The sequence below is a fragment of the Geotrypetes seraphini genome, chromosome 2, assembly GCF_902459505.1.
Source record: "Geotrypetes seraphini chromosome 2, aGeoSer1.1, whole genome shotgun sequence".
NCBI classification, from domain to species: Eukaryota; Metazoa; Chordata; class Amphibia; order Gymnophiona; family Dermophiidae; genus Geotrypetes; species Geotrypetes seraphini.
In genome coordinates, this window is record NC_047085.1 from 360,884,864 (window position 1) to 360,911,356 (window position 26,493).

General features: G+C 42.7%; 1 protein-coding gene across 3 annotated transcripts in view; it reads right to left on the minus strand.

Annotated features, from left to right (window-relative positions):
• DDC (dopa decarboxylase) overlaps positions 1-26,493 on the minus strand; it is a 192,549-nt gene that overhangs the window by 17,562 nt on the left and 148,494 nt on the right. For all 3 annotated transcript variants that reach the window (XM_033930502.1, XM_033930503.1, XM_033930501.1), the window contains 2 exons: positions 19,284-19,360; positions 5,894-5,913 (listed from right to left, as the gene is read on the minus strand). In XM_033930502.1, the coding sequence (XP_033786393.1) occupies positions 5,894-5,913; positions 19,284-19,360 (97 nt within the window). The remainder of the gene's footprint in view (positions 1-5,893; positions 5,914-19,283; positions 19,361-26,493) is intronic.

The following is a 26,493-nucleotide window of genomic DNA, read 5'->3' on the forward strand; positions in this document are numbered from 1 at the left end:
AGTCAATGCTCAAAGATTTGTGATAAAGGGAAATTCTACCGTGAATCCAGTGCAGAAAAATTGCTACAACATTCAGAAAATAATGAGCATGCTAATTCATGCCATGTTAAAATCACAGCGAATCTGCTGCTCATCACAAAATATGTTAGTTTTCCTGTCAGTGCATGAGTGGTGATTGGCTCAGGCACTGATAAGAAAGCCAGCCCCTTACCCCCTATGCATCAGTCTCCCAACCCAATGCATTGCCTCACCCGCACTGCAAACATATCCTTCATAGTATAATGGACCTCGCCTTCCAAGCATCAGCTGCAGCCCCTCCAAACCTTAAAGAATGCCTCAGTGGTCCCCTCCCCCTTCTCTTCACAAAAAAGCTTGGTAGTTCAGGTCCCCCCCCCCACCTCCCTAGCTGGGCCAGACCATTCCAGGCTCCTTCCCCCAAGTCACAAATTATTCCTTTGTAGTCTAGCAGAGGACCCCAATCCCCTGTACCTTTCACAGGAAGCAGGATCGATGCCCATTCACTTCTACTTTTCCGGGCCACCTAACTACATTTATATGCACTGCATATGATGGGGTGCTGCCATTTTGAAGATGGCGGCCTGGAGAAGCAGAACTGAGTAGGCCATCGCCCTGCTTCTTATGAAAAGTACAACGGATGGGAGGGTGGGCCTCCACTAGACCACAAGAAAGTGACTTGGGGGAGGGGTCTGACTCAGCCAAGGTGGTCACTGGATCAACAAACTATTTTGTGATGGGGAAGGGTGGGGCCACCAGACCACCAGGACATTCTTTAATGTTTGGGAAGACTAGAGCCTTGGCTGATGCTCATGCTCAGGAGAGGCGATATTCATGCTCCTTTGGAGCAGAATGGTTAGGTTGAAGGGAGAGAAGAGGCATCGCTAGACACTTCTTCTCTCTACTAACCCTTCTAATGCTGCTCCAGATTTGGCAGAAAGTTTCCTGTGCTAAACATGGCTGAGAAACATTTTCATTGTGTGTACATTGCTGCGGGGTAATTGATGATCCAATTTCAATGCATTTATGGTAAATGTAGTTTGCACTAATGGTTTCAGCACAATATCCTGTATGACCTGGCACTAACTCCTTTAAAGCACCAGCATTAGGTTTGAGCATTAGCTCCCTGGAAAGAGAAAGTGAAGAGTTAGAAGGAGGCACCAAAGGGATAAATTCTAAAAAAAAAAGATCCCGAAACTAAGGCACAGGTTCCCAAATGTGTTCTGGGAGACCTCAACCAGTCAGGGTTTCAGGGCATCCTCAATGAAGACTCACGTGATAGATTTGCATGTAGGAGCTAATTCTTTAACTGTGCACCTCTATTTAGGCACCCCCAGGTCATGTGGTAGAAGTGTATTCTATAATAGAACCTAAGTGCCTCAGTTCCATTATAGAATACTAGAAAAGCCTGGTATTGATGGACCTAACATTAAGGTGTTCACACTTAGGCCAGCAATAGAGCTTGTGTGTGAGTGCCTATGTATGGCAGGGAAGCTTGTAACTTACAGTATTCCATAAGTTATTTATTTACAAAATCTTATGTCCACTCATCTACAAATCTGAGCAACATACGTACACTCGAGTCTCTTTCATTTGAAAGGAAGCTCTGGAATGAGTGGGCATAGGATGAAGTTAAGAGGTGATAGGCTCAGGAGTAATCTGAGGAAATACTTTTTTTACAGAAAGGGTGGTAGATGCATGGAATAGTCTCCCGGAAGAGGTGGTGGAGACAGAGACTATGTCTAAATTCAAGAAGGTATGGGATAGGCACGTGGGATCTCTTGGAGAGAGAAAGAGATAATGGTTACTGCGGATGGGCAGACTAGATAGGCCATTTGGCCTTTATCTACCATCATGTTTCTATGTTTCTAAGTGGGAGCTCTGCCTTCGTCCCATTCATGCTCCATCCCTCTATACACGCCTTGCAAATATGTGATATGTAAATTAAGTGGGTGTTTGCAGAATAATGCTAAGATGGCATGCTAGCATATACATTTGTAAAAGCACAAACACATGCAGGTATACTAGTCTTCTAAACACTTACACGCATAACGCATGCCTACATGTTAGGTTATAGAATTGCCTTCATGGTATGCAGATTTCTCTTGTGAATTTTCATTTGGATATCCTGAAAACCTGACTGGCGGAGCAGGGGAGGGGGTTGTCCTCCAGGACAGGTTTGGGAACATCTAGTCTAAGAGATAGAGCCAGATCCTGCAACTTGCTTCTTCCAGAGGTATTTGTGAATTTTGTCTGTGAAGAAGAAAAGATAACAGATACCTCAGGGATTGAAGAGAAGAAGAAACTCTAGGGAAAAGCATTGGGAATCCCAAAGTTCCCTGTGCCAGTGCCCAAAGTAATTTGGAGTTTGCTTGGAATGTTATGACTTTCTATCTTAGTAATGGATAACTGCTCTCTGGTGAACTCCTTGTTGACAATTAAGTGAAAGGATTCAGGACTGGATTCTCAAAATTTACCGTGCCTTTAATGATGGTCACTAAACTGGTTCCAGTCAGTTTAGCGTGCCAGTATTTTACTGCCCGATTATCAGAATGGCTCACCATGATCTTTTCTGAGTTTCTTAGCAGCCTCCGACTCTGCCACGCAAATGTAGGACAATGAGGTCATTACTATTAAAATGGCCTCATTTTACTCCGGGCGATTCTCTATCACCAGGTGATTCTCCAATTGAAGTGCTGGCTTTTAATAGCCAATAATTACTGGCTGGTTTGGGCTGCCAGGACTGTAAAAAGTGCATCTCAGGCGCGTATTTCTGGTTTTGGCTCATGATAAAAATATTTTTTAAAATACACTTTTCACATAAATTATAGCAATATAGTGATGGGAAAACAATCTCAAAAGCATGCATCTCGAGCACATATATTAGAGGTGTTTATTAAAGGCAGGGCAGGATTAATTTGTCGAGGGCCCCTAGGCACACAAGTACACTGGGCATCAACGGCAATGGGCCTTCCCCCCGTATCAACGGCAAAGCGGCCGGATCTCTTACAGGAAGGTTCCGCAATTACTGCATCTGCCGGTCCATCCCCATCCGACGTCACTTCTTCCGGAGCAAGTAAGTGACGTTGGAGGAGGATGGACCAGCAGACGAAGTCATCGCCGGACCTTCCTGTAACAGAGCTGTCGATGGGGGGGAGGAGGCCCATTGCCGTTGATCCGGGGGGGGGGGGCCCGTTGCCATTGATGCAGGGGGAGGGGCCCGTTGCCGTTGATGCGGGGGAGCCATTGCTGTTGATGCTGGGAGGGGGCTTTTGCTGTTTAAAAAAAATGGCAAGGTGAGTCGTCCTCCTTCAGCGGGCCCCCCCTCACAGTTTCGGGCCCTAGGCACGTGCCTACTAGGTCTATTGATTAATCCGGTCCTGATTAAAAGTATGTCTTATACGAGCCAATGATTGCACCTCCCCTCCCTTCCATCCAATAGCACTGGCGTGCCTATGTTGGACACAACAACAAAGCTTTGCTGGTAGTTCTCTGCCCCTGCAATCCACCCACGCCTCTTTCCATGGACTATTCTGCGCATGTGCCAATCGTTACCACCAGCGACTGAACTCATGTAAATTTGGTGGACCTCCATGAACTTCTGAAAACCTCATTTGCACGCACAGTTCTTTGAGAATGACTCATATTTTTTTTGAATCGTTAGATATACGGCCGTTACAGCAATCTGTCAGATTTTACCTGCGATATTCGAGAATCTGGCCCTTCAGTCCTTTGATGATTTAAGAGTAGTCTTTTGTGATGTAGGTTTCAGTACAAACACTAGAGGGCACTTTCAGCTTGGCATCAGGTTGAAGATTTTCACTACCAGTATCATGCTTGATTAAATTAAGCCCCCTTTCTACAGTTTTTTTGCCTATCTATTTAGTTCTGCTGGACTCTGTAAACTCATTTGGGTTGGAACCACATCTGGACTAAACCTGGTATTTTATTATTATTATTTATTATTATTATTATTATTATTAGGATTTTTTTTATATACCGCCTATCAAGGTTATCTAAGCGGTTTTTACAATCAGGTACTCAAGCATTTTCCCTCTCTGTCCCGGTGGGCTCACAATCTATCTAACGTACCTGAGGCTATGGAGGATTAAGTGACTTGCCCAGGGTGTGAAGCTGAAAGAAGAGAGTATATTTGTAAAACAGCTGCTTCCACTGTGTGCGCTGACAAATATATGTGCAGTCCTGCATAATCTTTTTATTTTGCAAAAAGTTCCACATTCAGCAGAGCCTCTTGTAAAATATCACCAGAACCATCCATTTTTCAACCTGGATGTCTTTTCAATCTCAGCGCTCACAGCTGGGCATTTAAAACCAGGACAACAGGGTAGGAACGGGCTCATTTTCTAAACATCCCTTCAGGAAGGGGTCATGGACTGCAAATTTAAATCACACCCTGAAGGGCAACTGGGGAGAATTATTCTGCCCACAAATGCAATTATTTATCATTTTTATACCATAAATACTATTTTAATGTAGGCCCTATTTTACTAAGGTGCACTAACCGATTAGCGCACGCCAATCAATTTAGCGAACGCTAAATGCTAATGCATGCACATTAGTCTATGGATCGCGTTAGCAATTAGCGCGCGCTAATTGGTTAGCACACCTTAGTAAAATAGGCGGTTAGTTTAATGTTATCTACATTGCAAAGATTCTTGAATCGGCTTTACATTCAGCCATCCAAGACATATAGCCTTGGGTCTAAGTAACCAAGGAAAAAATAATTAAGAACATGCATGTTGCGACTGATACAGGTAGTCTTGACTCCCCAGGGTTTGATCTGCCCCCAACTGTTGTGTGTGCATATTTGAACTCCCTTTGTATTTGTGCTGCCAGTATGTATTCTAAACTAAGTCACTTTATGCAAGGCTATACACTTCCCCCTCCCCATTCGCGGTTTCCACACTCGCAGTTTCACAAATTCACAATTTTTTTTGGGGGGGTGAAACCCATATTTTATGACATTCCTGCCTCTCTCCCGCCTTCTTCCCGGCATCCTGGCCTTACCTGGTGGTCTAACAGGCTTTTGGGACAGGAGCGACCTTCCTACGCTCCTGCCCCGTGTAGATCGCCAATAGGAAATGGCTGCCATGAGCTCCCGCCGTAGTCTCGAGAAACTACGGGAACTCACAGCAGTCATTTCCTATTGGCGATCTGCACGGGGCAGGAGTGTAGGAAGATCGCTCCTGCCATGAAAGCCTGCTAGACCACCAGGTAAGGCCGGGATGCCGGGGGGAAAGTGGGAGGGAAACGGGGGTGGGTCAGAGCTGAACGAGAAGATATTCGTGGTTTTTCTCCATTTGCGGTCCGGCTCTGCCCCTATCCCCTGCAAATACCGAGGGAAAAGTGTAGTTATTGTATCTCGTAGGTAATAAATAGAAAAAATGGTCATCACCTTATTTTTTTTTCTTTTTATTATACTGTATATCATTGGTCACTCCCTGCATGCGACTCCTTTCCCCACTCACAGAGAGACGGGAAGGGGTAAAACGCGGACTTCGTGGATCTCAACCGCACGTCCTAAAAAATCTGCTTCCTTTGGTTCTGCTGCAGTTTCTGATTAAATGTCCGCAAGGTCCGCGTTGTACTCCCCTCTTTCCACCGCTGCAGTTGTTGCGGTTTCTGACTCCATGGATCTTTGCTGATAGTCTTAATAATTAATTTGAGCAGGGTAAAACAGGGCCTGATTGCCCTATCCTGTAACACTGGAGCCAGCTTGCAAGCTAGAGTCTGTGATTCTGCCGTGCCAGAGAATGGGTGGGCAGGAGGGGCCCGGTGCTACTTATCTGCCATCAGTTTTTACTTCATAGCAGGAGTTTTGCAATGGCAGTTTGTCATGTTTGAGTGTCATACTCACCCTGTAATCTGTGATGAGCCCTGAAATAAACAAGGAAATGTTAATGTTTTAAAGAAGCAAAAGACGTGGAGGGGCATAATAAAAAAAAGCGTCTAAGTCCCCTTTTGGCCTAAGTCCTTAAACGTTCAACGCAGAAGCAGGGAAAGTGTCCATAACCAAACCAAACGTCCTTGTTTTGATTATGGCCTTCCTCTGCCTAAACGTCCAATCACCACAACGTTTAATAGTACACCCACACCACGTCTACACTTTTCAGCCAAAATGAAACAAAAAAAACGCCTAAGCCACAAACGTCCAACAGAAGGGCTTTTAGGCGAAGAAGGAGCCAGTCCTTCGCCTAAAAGCTGGATTCTGTAACCAGTGTCTGTCAAAAACAACACCGGTTACAGAACACCCCCCCCCCACACACACACACACACAACGATCCAGGCAGGAGGGTGCCCAAGCCCTCCTGCCATGTTGAACCGCGACCCCCCCCCACCCCGACAACATCGGGGCAAGAGGGAGCTCAAGCCCTCTTGCCCCGGCCAACCGCGGCACCCCCGACGATATCGGGGCAAGAGGGAGCCCAAGCCCTCTTGCCCCACCGATTAACATCGGGCCAGGAGAGAGCCCAAGCTCTCCTGGCCCCGGCAACCACCCCCCCACGACTCGTTCAGGCCAGGAGGGAGCCCAAGCCCTCCTGACCCCGGAGACCCCCCCGCCGCTACTTGAATGGGCCAGGAGGGAGCCCAAACCCTCCTGGCTCCGGCGACCCCCTACCCCCACCCCGCACTACATTACGGGCAGGAGGGATCCCAGACCCTCCTGCCCTCGACGCAACCCTCCCTCCCCCCAATGACTGCCCCCCCAGAATCCCCCCAGCTGACCCACGACTCCCCGGATGACCCCACAACCCCCCACCCCCCACCCCCCTTCCCCGTACCTTTGTTTAAGTTGGCCGGACAGACGGGTGCCAAACCTACCTGTCCGGCAGGCAGCCAAAGGCAGAATGGGGCCGGATTGGCCCAGCTGTCCCAAAGCCCCGCCCACAGGTGGGGCCTAAGTTGCCTGGGCCAATCAGAATAGGCCCGGGAGCCTTAGGCCCCTCCTGGGAGAGGGGCCTGAGGCACATGGACCCAACCCGGTGGGGGGATTGCCGGGGCCAGGAGGGTTTGGGCTCCCTCCTGGCCCGATCATACTCGGGGGTCGCCGCGGGCCAGGAGAGCCTGGGCTCTCTCCTGGCCCACTCGATTCGGGGGTCACCGCGGGCCAGGAGAGCTTGGGCTCTCTCCTGGCCCGATGTTAATTGCGAGGGGGGGTGATGGATCGCGGCAGGAGAGATGCCTCATCTCCCATACCGCGATGCCATCACTCCTCTACCGGAACTGCTGCAACCCGCGGCAGGAGAGATAAGGCATCTCTCCTGCCGCGGGTCGCAGCAGTTCGGGTACAGGAGTGATGGCATCGCGATAGGGAAGATGAGGCATCTCTCCTACCGCGATGGTTGCGGTGGGTAGGTTGCCAGGCCGCTGAACTGATGGTGACAGCGGCCATCAGCTCAGCGGCCCCTTTTTTGGCACTTAGACCTGGTTTGATTACATCTAAGTCAAAAAGGTCTAAGTGCCGACTAGGCAACCTGTAAATGTTTTGGTTATACCTGTTGTACGCCTAGATGTAGGTCGGCCCACCTCCTGCCCACTGCCCGCCCTTTCCCCTCCTCTAAACACACCTCTTTTCTCTCTGTGCATCTAGAGGCAGGGGAAAGGCATATGCTGTTTTTAGATACGTCTAAAAACCAGCTTTGGTTATGGGTACTTGGACGATCAGGCTTTTTGATGGTCCAAGTAGCCATTTAGGACACTTTTTAGACTTTTTTTTTTTTAATTATTACCCCCATTTTGTTTAACAGTAATAATAACAACAAATGTCATTATGAAGTATTTTGTATTCCACTTGCTGTCACAATGCTTATTTTAAATTCCTTACATGTCATTGTTCTGTTAAGGATCCTGTTGCAGGGCGGGCACATGGGACAAACAATTTCAGCGTTTTGCAACTGCACAAAATCTGCTAACTCTGCTGCAAGGCTGAAGTGCCATTTAATAGCACAGCTCAGAGTTTCGGGAGCTGTGTTGTATTGCAGTAGTGCAGTACTACTACTAATTTATTCTTATATACCGCCAAACCATCAGTTCAAGGCGGTTCACAACAAGAAGAAGCTGCACAAACAGTGAATTACATGCATGAGCATCAAATGTTTCTCAGAAAATACAAATTAGGATTAAGTCACATATTTATCAAACTGGTAAGTTTTAAGAATTTTTCGAAATAGATAATAAGACTGAGCTTGGGGAATAAGAGCATTCCAACATGAATTCATTGCACTAGCCCAGGGGTGTCAATGTCCCTCCTTGAGGGCCGCAATCCAGTCGGGTTTTCAGGATTTCCCCAATGAATATGCATGAGATCTATTAGCATACAATGAAGCAGTGCATGCAAATAGATCTCATGCATATTCATTGGGGAAATCCTGACAACCCGACTAGATTGTGGCCCTCAAGGAGGGACTTTGACAGTCCTACACTAGCCTGAAATGCAAATGTTTTTCCTAAGAATCTCTTGCTGCGACATGCTTTTACCATGGGAGCATAAACCAACAGGTTCTTCCTGTGTTCTTGTTTGAATTATAAAATTCTACTACTGCTTCTCACTTATATAGCTCTGAAAGGTGTACACAGCTCTGTACATTTTTACTTTTATAGAGGGTCCCTGCTCGGAAGAGCTTACAATCTAACTGTAGTAGATATTGACTTCCAGTCCTCAAGAACATAAAATGGATCAGGTTTTCCTAATTAGTGCACCCCCCCCACCCTTCCCTGTCACTTGAGTGTCCCCCATTGAGTGTCAGCCATTTGAGCATGCCCTTCCCCCTGCGTACCTCTTGAAATGTTTACCGACATGAGCAACATCGTCCACCTGCTGCTCGCTTTGGCCATGGCTCCCTTCTGACATCACATCCTGCTCGTTCCAGCAAATGTTTAAGGAGGTGCGCAGGGGGGTGGAGAGGAGGAGAAGCGCCTGTGTCCCCCAAAAAGATGGCACCTGGGGTGTTCCGCCCCCCCCCTTACTATGCCACTTTCCAAAATGATTATGCATGAGAGAAGCAGAATGAGGCTGCAAATGAGGCAGAGAACTGGATCTCTTTATGGACCCCGAGAACCATCAGAATATACTTCAATATTAGGGCTTCCAAAGAGGTGCATCAGTAAAACCTGTAATGAGGTCATTCTATAACCCTCAAATTCTGTAAATGGTGCCTAAAAAACCAGCGCTGATCAGAACAGTGCTTAATACGATTCTATAAAAGGAGCTCACCATATTTAGAATCACGCTTAGTGCCTGTACGCCTAAATGCCTGCACCTAAGTTGTGGGCAGATCAGGTATATTCTAGAACAGTGCCCCTAACTTTTAGGAATGCCCTTGATCCGTCCATGTTCCATCCCTGGTCACGCCCCCTTTTCAGAAGTGATGTGCATTTAGAAAGTTGTGCATATAATGTCTAATTAGTACTAATTAGCATCAATGATTATGTGTTAATTGACAATTATCGGCACCAATTGGCTTGTTAAATAATTAAGTTGCATGTGCAAATTAGCTATGCGCACCAATTTGCACATACAAAACGCCATATACAGAATTTGGGCCAAAGGGCTAGATTCACAAAGCAAACCGATTGGTTTGGGACCCCTTTGCGACCAGATTTCCCTTGGGCCCCATTCACTAACCTCTCCTGTGATCCGCTTCGAATCCGTGCATGCAAATGAGGAGAAATGCATGCAAAGTAGGCAGGGATGCAATTCACAACACAAAATTCTCAATCTAACTGCACTGGCCGATCAAGTGAAGAAGCAAATGCTGGGGACCAGTCGAAAACGTCTTTCCAACTCTGGAAGCCCTGCTCTCTGCCATGCTCGCCGCCCTCTCCTGCCTGCTCGCCGCATCGCCGCCCCGGTTCTCCTACCTTGACTTCCCAAAATCTCTCCTGCCCTTCCCTGCCCTGTGAGCCCGTGGTTTTAACCCGCGGGTTTAAAGCAGATTAAAACCACAGGCTCGCAGGGCTAAAAACTAATTAAAAAGTGTCTGTCAAAAACAACACCGGTTACAGAACCCCCCCCCCCACACACACATGGTCTGTACATGTGTGGGGATTGCAGAAAAGCGATCCGTGCCGGCAGATGGGGGCGTTTCTTCGATCGCCCCCATCTGCATATTTTAGCTTCCAGAATTCATCAGACTTGCCCGGATCGGACCCAGATTGGGCCCGATCGGGCAGGTTGATGAATCTAGCCCTAAGTGGGCACTTTCATTTAGGCACCCCGATGTAGCATCTCGAGAGGCATCTGGGTACTGTTACAGAATAGCACTTAGGCTATATATATACACACACAGGTATGTTAACAAATTATATGAGGACAACATATAATATGTTCATATAATGATTCAAAATGTGTGATCGTGGAACTGAGGTACCCCCTTCTTCAAACCCAACATGCACTAAAAAGAGGAAGAAAAAGCCTCAAACTAATGTAGCACCAAAAGGTACAAATCAAAACTGTTTTTGATACTTTCACTGGCAAAAATACTCCCTCACAGAACAGCTCAGGTTTTGTAAAGGGCAAAGTCACCTGGAGGGGGCTGGTCTCAGTGTGGCTACACTTTTCAAGGCTGTATTGTTTGTTCCCCGATGAGCTAAACATTGGTGAAACAAGGTAGCTTGTTGGGAAGATTAGAGAAGACGTGACAGCGTTGGAGCTCAAGTCTTGGATAAATTAAACTGGAGAAGTGCAATTAGAATATATCATTTAGAACTTAGGAAAACGAGGAAATCTTACTACGATTGTAAAATAGCTAAGTCCGATAACTAGAATGGCACCCTTTTTAAACTCTGGCGTTCTTTGACCAAGTCTGATTCTAAATCTGACCATGCTTCATCTCTCTCTGCTTGTTTTTTTCAAGATAAAATCTCTCTCATTAGACAATCTTTTCCCACAAGTGAAACTGAGTATCCCCCAAAACTTCTATAGAGGAGATTCCAGCTGATTGCTACTGGTGTTCTTTCACTCCAGTATCTGAACTTCAAGTTTCTAGACTGTGTGAAAAAATGAGAAAATGTAAATGTTCACTGGACCCTTTTCTGTCATATCTGTTTCTTAATATTCCTTCTCAAGCTATAACATGGTTAACCGTTTTACTGAATTTCTCTTTAGAAAATGATTATTTTTCACAATTCATGGGACAAATAACACTTATTCCTCTTCTAAAAAAAAGTAAATTTAGATCCTTCAGTCCCCTCTCACTACCAACCAATTGCTAATATACCTTTATTAACAAAAATGTTGGAGTCAATTGTAGCTGGTCAACTTACCAATTATTTGGAGAAATTTTCTTTACATCAGCCGTTTCAACATGGATTTCGCTCTAATTTTAGTACTGAAACCTTATTGATTTCTCTTCTTTCAAAAATTCAAGAAATTCGTCTTCAAAATAAATGTTCTATTCTACTCCAGTTCGATTTATCTGCAGCATTTGATGTTTTACTTCAGCATCATGATATTTTACTTCAGCTACTTTCAGATATAGGTCTCCATCAGGTTGTTTTGGATTGGTTTTCTAAAGTTCTTCTGTATTGTTCCTATTCAGTAAATATTGAAGGCAATATCTCCAATTCCTGGCAGCCTCCATGCGGGGTTCTTCAAGGCTCCCCACTCTCTCCAATTTTATTCAATCTCTATATGACCACACTGAACACCTTTAAGCTGTCAGCTTGGGAAACCTTATTCATTTATGCAGATGATATCTTTATATTGATTGAGATTGATCTGGATATTACCAATCTAGTTTCCAAAGTAAATCTTTGCATTTTCAAACTTCAAGCCTGGGTTTTATTTGTCCGGATGAAGCTTAATACAACTAAAACTAAGCTTTTGTGGTTAGGTCCAAGATTGAACTGTCTTTTCCTTCTACTGTAGCTCTGGTATCTGGGTCCTCCTTACCAATTGAATTCTCTGTCAAGATATTGGGAGTCCTTTTTGATTCCTCTCTTTCCTTTAAGGACCAAATAAATTCCTTGGTCAAGAAATGCTTCTTTAGTTTGCGAATGCTGAGGAAGGTTAGACATCTTTTTCATCTCCGTCATTTTTCTATCTTAGTTCAATTAATTATATTATCTCGTCTTGATTACTGTAACGCTATCTACCTCGGCATTACAAAAATTTGTCTTCATAGATTACAATTAATTCAAAATACTGCTGCAAAGCTGATCTCTGGAAAACGTAAATTTGACCATGTGACCCCTTTGCTTCAGAGTCTTCATTAGCTCCCGGTTTATTTTAGAATTCAATTTAAATGCGCTTGTATTTCTTTTAAAATTCTACATGGTATCTTTGATCCTCTTATTCCTTTATTTTGGAACGTTTACCAATTCTCCTTTGCAAGAGGTATCCAACAATTTAAACTCTCCTTTCCTTCTAAAAAAGGAATTAAAGGAGTCAAGATCTTCAGTCAATCTTTGGTCTTTAAATTCGCTCAACTCTGGAATGATCTCCCCTTTTTTTTAAGGAATTCCAGTTCGTTTCAATTTTCCCGTAAATCTTTAAAAACTACTCTATTTGCCAAACATTTTGAAAATTAATTCTTTTGAAATCTTGCTATTATCTTCTATTTATCATTTGTAAATCATTCCCTGTTTATTTAATTGCTGTAAACCGAGTCGAGCCTTCTCAGAATGATGACTCGGTATACAAAGTTAAGCTTTAGTTTAGTTTAATCTAGTCAGCTGAGTTCTTGAACGAGCCTCTGGGTGACTTTGCCCTTTTTTAAACCTGAGCTGTTCTATGGGGGAGGTTTTTTTGCCAGTGAAAGTATCAAAAGCAGTTTTGATATGTACCTTTTGGTTCTATAGTGCTACATTAGTCTGAGGCTTTTTCACCCTCTTTTTGGGTGCGTGCTGAGTTTGAAGAGGGGGGGTACCTTGGTGCCACGATCACACAACATTTTGAATCATTAGTATTTTATATATTTACGTGTGTAAAGGATGTGTAAATAGAGGTCTCCGGTTATAGAACTACCCTGTATATGCCAAGCATGGAAGAAACTTGCCACTTAAGACCATTGCTTAGTCATACATATCTGCTGCCCTTAAAAGGAGACCCCTTCGCTGTAGTTTGCCTGCTGACTTGGGGGAGGGGCAAAGAACAAGGAAGTTATATTAGCAGTGTGGGAGGGGCCAAATTCAGTGTTAATACTTGCAAATATTGGTGGGGGAGCACAACACCCAAGCCCACCCTAAACCATGTGTTATGCCTATGAGATAGATGATAGTTGCCCTTGATGATAAATTTGTAAAGCAGCATCTCCCCTTCTTTCCCTTTCTCTCCTTTTGCTTCCTTCTTCCCTCTCTCGTTATTGGGAAGGCTATTTTAAAGCTTTGTTAGCACATTCTTTATGGAAAAGGTTTTTGCTATATTTGTATATATTGAAACTGTATATGTTCTTATTGTTATCCACTTAAGTTATTAAGCGGAGAAGACATTTTTAAAATAAATAAATAAATACAGTTGCGCTTTGGATTAGATTTATTTCAGTGATATACTACTTGAACACAGTGTATTAAGCAGTTTACAATAGCTATAGCACGTTTGTCAGAATAATAAACTACAATCAGCAGTACAATTACACATATTTGACATTTCAATCAGATCACCTGTAATAAAATAGCACAAGTTAGTGTTAAACTAACCCATCTTAATGGTAACTTAGGAGAATCCAGATAAGACCTGCATGAAAATGTAGGCAGAGAGATCCCTGAGACCTAGGGGAGAATCCGGACTAAGACCTGCATATATTGTAGGCGGAAGACACCCCCATGAGACCCCAAAGAAGTTATATTTCTAAGAGAGACATTGTGTTTATGAATTCATGCTTCTGGAGGTTCATATTTCTCTTTGTCAGCAAGAGACAGTCTGCTGTATGAGAGATTCACCTTTGCTCTAGTGACTGGCACAGGTCTGCTGACTGTGACATCACTGATAAACTCAAGCACCAAGATAGAACGTACTACCAAAGAACAAACAGAACTACGATTTTGCTCAGGAAAGGAGGGTGTTATGCTCTCAGAAATTATTGCCTTAGTATTAGGAATGCAGTGTCAGGGGAATTAGAAAGGTCAGTTTTAGAAACATAGAAAATGACGGCAGAAAAGGGCTATAGCCCATCAAGTCTGCCCACTCTATTAACCCTCCATAACTACCCTCCTAGAGATCACACTCAGGTGGCAATACCTTTACACTGCCCTCGTAGAGATCCGACGTGGGCATCCCACTTATTCTTGAAATCAGGCACGCTGTTGGCCATGATCACCTGCTCTGGGAGCTTGTTCCAATGGTCAACCACCCTCTCTGTGAAGAAATACTTTCTGGTGTTGCCATGAAATTTCCCGCCCCTGAGTTTCAGCGGATGCCTTCTTGTGGCCGAGGGTCCTTTAAGAAAGAAAATATCATCTTCCACCTCGACACGACCAGTGATATACTTAAATGTCTCAATCATGTCTCCCCTCTCCCTACGTTCTTCGAGAGAGTATAGCCGCAATCTGTTCAGCCTTTCCTCGTACGTGAGATCCTTGAGCCCCGAGACCATCCCGGTGGCCATTTGCTGAACCGACTGAACTTTCAGCACATCCTTACGGTAATGTGGCCTCCAGAATTGTACACAGTACTCCAGATGAGGACTCACCATGGCTCTGTACAATGGCATAATGACCTCGGGCTTCTGGCTAACGAAGCTTCTACGGATGCAACCCAGCATTTGCCTGGCCTTGGATGAAGCTTTCTCCACCTGATTAGCAGTTTTCATGTCTTCACTGATGATCACCCCTAAATCTCGTTCTGCCACCTAGCCAAGGTCTCACCATTCAGTGTGTACGTTCTGCATGGGTTATTGTTGCCTAGGTGCATGACCTTGCATTTCTTTGCGTTGAAGTCCAGCTGCCAGGTCGAGGACCAATGTTCCAGTAAAAGCAGGTTTTGGCACCAGATGATGTCACGTTTCAGCATGGCTCCATGATAAGTGTATAGACCATTCAGCCAATAAAAATGACACATGTGACAAACCAATGAGAAGTGAGTAACTAGGAGGAACCCTGGGCTACTGAAATAATGTATATGTGACTTCCCAGATGGCATAAGTAAGAAAGAGAAGAGTGAGGAGTCAGACCCAAAAGAACATCAGATTGCTATTTTGTATGTATGTTATCCTTATAGTCAATATGCTGTACTTTGCTATTTCATGTGAGTTGCCTTTTGCTTATTGCTAATAAACCTATCTTATTGTAACTGTCACTGTCACAAGGTCAGTATCATGGGCTATTGATAGGATCTGCAGCAATCTTATCATTTGGTGAATCCTCATGTGACCGTGACGTTGAAAGCTAAAATCAGTCTTTTTTATTATTATTTCAGCGGCTCCTGGCATTGTGTTAAAAGTTGTGACCATGACTTCTGTTTTGTTTTCATACTGTTGCTAGGGAAATGTTGAGTCTGTCTTCTGTTTTGTTTTGTGGTTTTCAGAAAATGAGATTGTTGCTTCTGGGGAGCAATTTGAAGTTTGGATATTGTTAAGATTGCTAATTAGAGAATGACACGGGGAAAAAATCTGTCCCCGTCACCGCCCCGTCACCGGCCCACCATCCTCTGCACCGCCCCGTCACCGCCGTTTCCTTCACCGCCCCGTCACCGTCACCGCCATCCCTTTCACCGCCCCGTCACCGCCACTGCCATCCCATTCACCACCCCGTCACCGTCCCCGCTGCATCCATTTTCCGTTTTCATCCCCTTGGCCCAGAATCCTTTTCCCTTTCACTCCCTCCTTACAGTTTGAGCCGGGAACACGGGTGATCGCACGGTCCTCGCAGCCCCCACCCGCCTGCCCAATCGATCGTAGTGATTAGCCAGCTCTCTCCCTTCTCCTCACCTTAGTTTGCAGGCTTTCTTTTTCAGCGACCTGCACGCTTTTCCAAAGAGCCGCACACGCGCGGCTGCTCAGTGTTCAATCTTCTGCTCTGCTGCAACTTCCTGTTTCCGGTTGCGTCAGAGCAGAAGATCGAAACTGAGCAGCGGCGTGGCTCTCTGATAGCGTGCGGGTCGCCGAAAAAGAAAATCTACAAACTAAGGTGAGGAGAAGGGAGAGAGCTGGCTAAACACTAGAATCGATTGGGCAGGCGGGTGTGAGCTGCGGGGACCGCGCGATCCTTCATGCCTCACTGCGGGGACAAGACCCATTCACCGCCCCGTGGGCGGTGAATGGCCTTGTCCCCGTCGCCGCAGCGACTGCTAGTTTTCTTCCCCGTTTTCGGCGGGTGACCCGCGGCTAAAATGCGGTGGCCGCGGGTAAACCGCCACCGTGTCATTCTCTATTGCTAATCACCCAGGTTTGCATAAGCTTATACAGCACTTCCATGACAAATGGGTTAAGTACACTTCTAAGAAACGCATAAAGAAAACTTTTAATAATTGGAAATGGCCAATGGAGGGCTCTCTTTACTGGAATGACCTTGTCACCCTCCACACCATTATCGTGCATGGTAAGAAAGGTGGAAATTGTGGCATGTAGATATGTGGAAATTGTGGCATGACCTTTGTCAGGACCCTCCAGCCCAAGATATGACAGTTCACACTTCTGTCCCAGAACCCCCTACTGACACAAATCTCTTGTGCATGGCCCCAGGCAATCAAAAGCCACCCCCTTGCCCTCATGTTTATCCGCTGCAAACTAATCCTTCCACTGGTTTATATCCGTTCCTGCAACCTCCCGTAGGTAGATATGACAGTGAAACCTTTAGACCGCCTACCCCAAAAGTGTGACAGCTTAACCAGCTCTCTCTGTCCCCTCTGGATCCCATTCCTGCCTATGAAATCAATGCCATTGTAGACATGGTACCTGCAAGTGGGCATATTAGCCCTGTATCTTGCACTTCTGACAAATACCCTGAAGAGATTGACCCTTACGATAGTAGTTGCCCTAATAGCCACTTCAGTACCCTGAACCTGACCCATCTTTGATTAACCCTGAGCCATCCGCCCCCTTACCTATCAGAGTGAGTGAAACTCCTGTCACGCTTCATGATGAAGCGAGCTTTAAGCAGTGGCCCGAACTAGAAACCAGACGAGAGACAGATGAAAGGAACTGTGTTCATCAGAAACACCTTAGAGATGACATCCCAACAGAGCCAGTCAGAAAACGCAGTAAAATGACACAAACCCAGGCACATGATGGAATCTGTGTAGGAGAGCTCATACAGGATAATTTAGAAAGGGAACGCTCACATTTTGATTATCAGATCAGCACACACAAGCATTTAGACTCAGCACAGCCTTTAATTACTTTGGACACACCTGAGGTTAAACACCGTAGTTCTGAGAAACTGATTTTGGAAAACTCTTATTAGGCATCCTCTAAAGTTTGAACCGACACAATTACACACATCTGTCACACATGCTCCTACTCATGCACAGCCATTTGAAAGTACTATCATTTTGCAGGACAAATGTGCCCCATGATATTGTCACTAATGAATTTTTGCATGAAGCCCGCAAGCAGTGTTCACGGGACTTGGATAGAGTTGCTCAAGTTCCCGTCGACCTTTCTCCACCTGCCCCAGTGGCCTACCAAGAGGGGGCAGGTACTTTAGGCCCCACTTATGATTAAACAAACTAACACAGGGGAGATTAAAACTAATTATGTAGCATTGATAGCTACACCCCTTAATCTATCTTTCCAATTGGTGCTCAAGGTGGATCACAGCATTATCAAAATTCATGTATAATAGGTCCCTGCTCCAAAGACCTTTCAGTCTAAGGGTATGTTTACTAAAGAGCATTGGATTCTTGCATTTAACACATGGTAACAGCCAAAACAACATGCCTTACATGTCAAGGGCTTGTGCTAACTGTTGGGAGTGGGTCCAGCATTCTCCCTGCAGTTTCCACACAGACATGTTCTCTAATGCAGTTTGTCCCCCTAATTCTTTAAACTTAGATGCATAATTACCCTTAGTGTGAAAAGTTGTACAAGCAAATTAAAGAATAGTGCCAGTTACATATATAACTTAATTAGTAAACTAGCTTTGGTGTTAACTGGCACCAACTTGCAGCATTCAAAATCAACTGTAAGGGGGAGGGGTATGTGGACTTGAGAGGGACATGGATGGATCAGGGGCATATCTAGTTCAATGGCTGGTGTAAAAGCCCATGACTAAATATTGGCACATAAATGCTAGAATTCTAGAACCTGTACTTACAAATGCTAGGCACTTCCATGATCTGCCCATGCCCTTCCAAGGTTCACGCCTCTTTGTGCATGCAACTTCTATCCTGAGCACCAATTGGAAAGGTAGATTAACGGGGTGTAGTTATCGATGTAATGAGATCTACTTACTAATACCCAGGGCTAGGGTTACCAGATTTTTGTCCAGAGAAACCCGGATGCATGGCCCTACCCCATTCAGCTTCTAGCCCCACCCCATTCCACCTCTAGCCCCACCCCTTTCCACCTCTAGCCCCACCCCTTTCCACCTCTAGCCCCACCCCTGCAGAGTCTTGTCTTTGTGTTCCGACCTCTGGGCTGCGTCTGGAGGGTCTCCGAGCATGCGCAGATGCGTGTGATGTCATCCGGGCATTCTCAGTGGCCCTCCTGATGCAGCTGGGAGATTGGGGCTTTCCAAAACCCGGACAAACTACTGTGTTTTGGAAAGTCCGCCGAGCATCCAGACAGTCCTCTAAAAAGAGGACATGTCCGGGTTTTCCTGGACGTCTAGTAACTCTATCCAGGGCTAACAGTAAAACACATCCTAACGGTAGCCCTTGGTAACTTTCTCCCTTAAAATCCAAAAATAATAGTTATTCTAGCACCAGACTTTGGTCATACCATCAGAAGAGAGAGATCACTAGAGAAGGATATCATGTATAGGAAGATTGAAGGAACCAGGCAAAGAGGGTGACCTGCAATCAGTTGGCTGGACATGTTGAAAACCACCATAGGGATGACGCAGGAAAACCTTTCTGGACTAGCACAAAATCTTTTTTTTAGATCTCTAATTCATCAAATCGCTAGGACTCAAACACGAGTCGATGACACCTAACAGCAATAATAGCACCAGGCACTAAAATGAAAAAGGCATAAACATAGATGTGCATATATGCAGCCTTCATAAAACAGATGAAATTATTTAGATATGTATAGTATCTGCTAAAGCTCAGCATTTGCTCAGCATTTGTATGTGTGTGTTGATATCTGTGCTTTATACATGCTGTTTCCTGAGATGCAATGATAAGTCCCGAATAAAAGACAAATTACCAGATTCTTGATGGTCGTGCTTGAGGTAAAGGGGATCCATTTTAAAGGCACCAATTAAGTCTGCTCTATTCTTCACCCTGTGCATTAAAAAGCCAATAATTACAGATCAGTTAGTCATGTGGCTGCACATTAGTTCCAGTGAGAACAACAGACCCTCTAGCTACTATTGCTGCTAAGGCAGAGATTATTATAGCACATTGATTTTGATCTCTAAAACTAGTTCGTTCTACTTTGAGGATACTGTACAGACAGCAGTTGCAGCAGAATTTGATATAATGCTTTTGTAACTGATGCTGGCTCTGAAATCCAAGGCCCAGGGGTTCTTTCCATAGGTGGAAAGGCTTTGTACATCTTTGCCTTTTTTTTTAACAAATGTTTAGTAACCAACCATAACATAACAAAACACAAGTACGACATAGCATTTGTCAATTTTCCACATATGAAACCTTCACACAAATTCATATTGTTCTCAGGGTCCTTTGCTTTATCAGGGGTAGTGAAATTGCAGACAACTAAATATTTCTAACAAGTTTTAATGGGCTGAAAGAATACATCCTTTCCTCACCTCACCTATTCTTCAATATTAGAGGGCAGAATCTTCACAAAGTCTCTAGTTACTTGCTGGAAGGGAAGATTAGGTACTTACCTTGGTATTCTTCTTTCTAGTAAATAGGCCTATCATTCCTGAACTCTTGGGTAGTCAATCCCTTCCTGTGAGATCTGTGTAGAGAGCCTCATTAACATTTTCTTCACTCCACCTCCCATCACTCTGGGCTGTCTTGTACCTCCTCAGTTCATACCAAAGCAGATGGTCAGCCCTAGAGAAGAAACAAAAAAGGGAGAGGTACGGAGATTCTCCCTGAGAAACAAGTCTGTTCTACTCCAATCATATAGCACATAATATTTTGATTAACAGCATAGAAATCATAAAATGATCAAACATAAGCATAAATACAATTAATGAGGTAAATTTGGAAACAGCAAACTAAATCTAGTAATAGAACTAACGTGGAAAGTTATCAGAAGTATACACATTTAACAGCACTATAGAACATCATTTAATAGAAATATAAATGTAATATAATACAAATGAAATGTTTTAGCAAAGGTAAAAAAACTGGGTGACCAGAGAACTGGATAAGGACATGTGCTAGATGCAATCTATTTGGATTTCAGCAAAGTCTTTAATATATTTCCTCACAGGAGGCTCATGTCATCTGTCAGTCAACCAGTTTTCAATTCAGTTTACCACTTCTTAACTTCAACCCGCTTTGCTTAAACTGAATTGAAAACTGGTTGACTGACAGATGACAAATGGTGGTAGTAAATGGAACCTGCTCAGAGGAAAGAAAGGAAGTGAAGTGCCTTAGGGATTGGGGGTAGGACCAAGTCCATATATTTGTGAGTGGCGTTGCCAAAGGGTTAGGAGGAAAAGTTTGCCTTTTTGCTGATGACATGAAGATTACAAACAGAGTGGATGCCCTGGAGGGAATAGAAAACATGAGAAGAGATCTACAAAAGCTAGAAAAATAGTCTAAGAACTGGCAGCTGAAGTTTAATGTGAAGATGTGTAAATGATATACTTGGGATACAGAAATCCAAAGGAGACATATCAGAAACTGATATGCACAATTCAGGAGAGGGGCCTTGGGGTTATCAGTCTGAGAATCTCAAGGTGGCAACACAATGTAGCAAGGCAGTAGATATAGCCAGAAAGTTGCAAGACCGCATTGAAAGAGGTACGGTATAACCAGCAGAAAACAAGAGATGTTGATGTCACTGTGCAAGTCATTGGTGAGACCTTACTTGGAGTATTGTGTTCTGTTTGGGAGGTTTTCTCGCTAAAGATGTAAAAAGACTTGAAGTGGTTCAAAAGGCATATGAGATAAGACATGAGGAATTGAATATGTATACCCTAGATCAGGGGTGTCAAAGTCCCTCCTCGAGAGCCGCAATCCAGTCGGGTTTTCAGGATTTCACCAATGAATATGCATGAGATCTATTAGCATACAATGAAAGCAGCGCATGCAAATAGATCTCATGTTTGAGTTCTTTTAGTACCCTGGGATCAATGTTCCCTCTAAGCTGTGTACTTGTGCGCATGCATACAACTTGCCAAACCCGCGCACACAAATTAAAATAGCGCACACAAAAAAATAAATTTTTGCCTAAAATGATTTTCACAGCTAAAATGAAATGTTGCAGAAGACCAGCTGTTCCGATTTCCCATTTATCACATTTATTGAAGCGCTATAATATAAATTTTAAGTCATTTACGTGATTCCATTATCTTTGGCAGTTGAACTTGAAATGTCATGTGCCCCATAGGGCCGTAGCCTATGGCCCATAGGATATGAAACACTTCCGATTCTTTGACTTCCTGAAGTCCCGCCATATTGTTTATTTCGTGGAATCGTAGTATGCAGCGTAGTACTGTGGTTGTATAACTGTATTTGTTCATTAAATTGCAACCAGATATAACTCTTAAAATGTCTAAACCGCGAATGGTGAAAAGTGTAAAACGCAAGAGAGCTGCAACTGCTTTTAGGTCTGAATGGCTTGAAGAAATTGTTGAAACGTAGACACCGGAATCTCGAAATACAATGCGTGTTCGACTGTGTGAAATATTTACGTTTGACGAAGACGATGGAGTTGTGTGTTGTTATTGTCAAGATGCCAAAGCAACTGGAAAATTTTCTACTGGAAAAATATGGAATGATGTTTGGAAACTGGACTTTCTGAAACGCCATCTATCAAGAAAATCTCATACCGACAGTATTAGGAAACTCAGAAGTAAAAATCCGAATTTAAGAGGGGGACTTGTTAATATGTTGCTTGAAAGCCCAACCAAAAAAGAAAACAGGCAAATTAGTAATGAACGGAAGCATTCCAGTCCTGATGAAATTAAGGTTCTTGTTGACAGTGTTGTGCTGGCCATTAAGATGAATATCTCAGTGCTCTCTGTTCAAGATATCAATGAGCACATGGCGAAGTATATTAGTATACCTGATAGCTGGAGAAGCAAAAACTATGCGTTTGAATTTCTTGGAATTATCAATGGCATCGTGCAAGATGATCATATGGCAGACATTAAATTAACTGTTGATGAAAGCACAGACATTTCTGTCTACTTTAAGTATCGACCAGTCAATTCAAATGAGTATAGGACATCATTTGGTGGGATGCTACAGTTGGAAACATGTGATGCTACATCAATAGTAACAGCAATTAGGGAATTCTATAGGAAACATGAACTTGACCTGAATAAAATGGTTATGTTCACCTCTGATGGTGCCTCTGTTATGTTGGGCAAAATAGATGGTGTTGCAGCACAGCTGAGAAAAGACATTCCACATTTAGTGCAGCAACATTGTGTTGCACATCGGGAAGATTTGGGACTTTCTGATTCATGGAAAGAAGTAAAATTGTTGAAAGAAACTGTAATGAGAACTGTGTACACGGTGTTCTGTCGGTCTTCTACTAAACGATGCAAATTTCAATAAATAGCAGATGCATCTGAATGTGAATCAATTTCTTTCAGACCTCTGAATGAAGTGCGCTGGTTATCTAGACACTTTGCACTTAAAGCAATTATTCGAAATTATGATCCCCTGTTAAAATATTTTGAAGAAGACAAAGATAATGATCCTATTGCAAAGTACTGCTATAAGAAGCTGAACAGTGAACAATTTTATATTACACTTGAAGTTTTGAATGATGTCTTATCAGAACTGGCTTCCTTAATCATGGCATTTCAAAAATGTGGTTTGACACCATTGGAAGCTTATCATCTTGCACAGGGTAAATTGAACAAACTTCAAATGCAATACTTGGGCGACAAGGTTAAGTGGAGTGATAAAGTCAACAGTCTTCTTGACAACAGGATGAGGTCTGGAGAAAAAGTTTCAGTGGATACTAATTCTATATTAACCTTCATCAACATCCTATGTTTGCATCTGGGTGAAAGATTTCCTGAAAATGAAGTTGAGGAATGGTCTGCTTTTGACTACAGCAATATCACATATCAGATCTCTTTGTTTAAAGTATAAACAATTTCTTCTGGAGGAAAGTGTTATTATTCAGCAATACAATGACTTTAAATTCCTTGTTGCAGAAAAAATCAAAAGCAATCTGATAAACAGCTTTCCAGATATGACGAAATTTGCATTTCAGAATGATCAATTTGCAGATTTAGCAAAATTGATGGACATTGATGCCACATTCTTAGCATCTAGTTCAGATTGTGAGCGTGGTTTTAGTCTAATGAACAATTTGAAGACTAAACAAAGGAATCGTTTACATTTAGAGCATTTGGAAATGCTGATGTGTGTTAAGAGTCACCTTCAAGATGGAGGCTCAACAGATCTTGACAGAATTTATTCGGAATGGATAAATATGAAAGATCGCAGGGAAAAACTTTGAAAACTAAATTGCTGTTATTTTCTAAATTTTAAGTATAAAGTACAATGATACCTTATTTATAGGTAGCGTTCAATGAAACATTTCAATGAAACATAATTTATGTTTATTGAAATGAGACTTTATGTTACATAAAGTGTAACTAACATAAAGTGTAACTAAAATTACATTGTGTTTTCGTTAATTCAGACTAAACTCAAAGACCTGCCCATAAATGCCCATAACTGAACTCCGGGCCCTCTGGCAATCATTTTTATAGCGCACACAAATTTAGTTTTTCTTTAAAATGCACATAGATGAAATTTTTTGCGCACACAGCCTATGAAAAATTAAAGGGAACATTGCCTGGGATGTATACTATCCGGTCCAGGTGATTTATCAATTTTTAACTTGTCGATTTGGCTTAGTACATCTTCCAGATTCACCGAGATTTCTTTCCTCCTAAAGACTGTAATTGTTGAAAACTGGTTTTAATTCTACCTCTGCCTGTATCACAGAGTTGACGCTGAAAGCTGTCACATATTTTTGCCTAAAGAATCTAACCCACCCACCTTTTTACAAAGCCGCACTAGTGGCTGCTGCTGCTGCAGTAACTGCCCCGAAGCCCATAGAAATTTAAAGGGCTTCAGAGCTTTTGCTACATGGCAGTCACTAGCACAGCTTTGTAAAAGACGGGGTAAGTTAGATAAAATCTGTATGCAAAACTAAAATCTCTAATGCTTAATAAAAACAGAATTTAAGAAAATATGGCCCTAGCTTACTCACTGAATAAAAGGTGAGTAGTCAAATTAGGATAAATCCAGTGCAAATCGTAACCTGTTAACTGTATATTATGTATGTTAACCTGTAACCCATTCTGAGCTTTTTGGGGAAAGTAAATTAAATAAATACATAAAATAGATTTCTGTGCCAATCAACCTCCAAGCTTATGCTGGTCCCAGCCCTGACTTCTCTACAAAAGTACAAAAGGTAACCTGTTTAATGCTCAGTGGACAGAATAGAATTACATACACACTCCTAATATGGGAGTTTAATGTATATTTTTATATGTGTATTTGTCCTATTTTGTATTACGTATTTAGTTTTTAAAATTTTTAAAGCTGTTCTGAGCAAAGGTTCCATAGGATTCTAGTCATTCCTGTCCAGCTGGGAATACAAATACTCCTTTTACTCTTGACACAGTGATTTGAAGGCAATGAACAACTTTCCCACCTGCTCTTGGTATCCTCTGTTTTCAAACAAAGTGTCAGTTTGGCTCAACAGGGCCCTTTGTACTTCCTCCGTTGAAAATGGTAATGAAAACCGTATTGACTTCATGTATCAAGCCTATCTCTTCCCCTCAGGCCTCACAAAAGGTGCTGTTCAAACAGCATGTAGACTTTTGTTTGAAAAGCATGCAGGGAAAATTGTTAAAGGCATTTTAACGCTTGCCTGGCAGTCGCAATGTATTTCAAAATAACAGCGAAGCCTCCCTTTCAGACTGTCAGTAAAGGGTGGTCAATTACACTGCACAACAAATTTTAACTTTTTTTCTGAGGCAAGAAGAAAATTAGGCTTACTTCATAGAATTTGACCTCCTGTTTATGAAAATAGCTTGTTTTCTCCTATCACATATAGTTTTTGGAGCAAATCGCAAATATTTGTAGCTTGAGAAGTCATAATGTAACGCATTGCTCCAATTTAAGAGTTCCTATAAATATTATTTTCTAGAATCATTTTACTGCTGAAGTGCATTTATAAACGAGATTAGGAGTATCTCTAATTAATGTCCACCAATAGTCAGTCAGCATTGACGAATTTCATATGCCTTGATATTGTTTCTCCATTGTAGCAATATCCTGGTGAAACCTTTCCCCTGCTTATCACTAACACTACCAAGATTATCAGGGGAAAAAAAAATCTAGTTTGAGACAAACTGTTTTAATATTTCAGAGATTGTTATAATATTTACTCCAAGCATTAGAAAATATAGCGAATTTATATATATGTTAATTTATGTTAATATATGTTAATTTATATATGTTAATTTTTATATTATATTGCTCTTTTGTCAAAAATCAGAGGGTTATACTGAAAAATTAAGGTCAGTTTTGAATTCACTATAGAATTCGCTATAGAACACCCACTACAATTCATGCCCCCAAACCTCTGTTTTATTAAATTTTTGTTATGTACGCAATGTCAAAAGCTTCAATCCGTATAACATTTTAAAAAATGGGGGGCAAAACAAAACTCTTTTATACAATTACTTTCAAATTCTATACATTCTAATACATGAATGGTATGGAAGGTGAAGGGGATAAACTACAATCTTTAAAGAAAGAAAGGAAACATTTAGGGGGGAACACATATGGTGGGTAACACAAAAAGAAAAAAAAAAGCTAAATTTATAATCTATGCATAAATCTGATTAAGATCTAAGAAATTTGGTGATTTGTAAAATTATGTTGTCTATTTTTCAAATGCGTCCTTGAACAAAAAACTTTTTAAGGAACGCTTGAATTTTTCTAAAGAAGATTCATTACGAATATATATTGGTAAATTATTCCAAAGTTGGGGTGCTATAACTGAGAAAATAATAGATCTCCTGGTCCCTATTATTTTTAATGAAGGGATAGTCAATAGAAGAGCGACTAAAATGGTTAAGGGGCTGGAGGAGTTGCCTTACAGTGAGAGATTAGAGAAACTGGACCTCTTCTCCCTTGAAAAGAGGAGAATGAGAGGGGACATGATCGAAACATTCAAGATAATGAAGGGAATAGACTTAGTAGATAAAGACAGGTTGTTCACC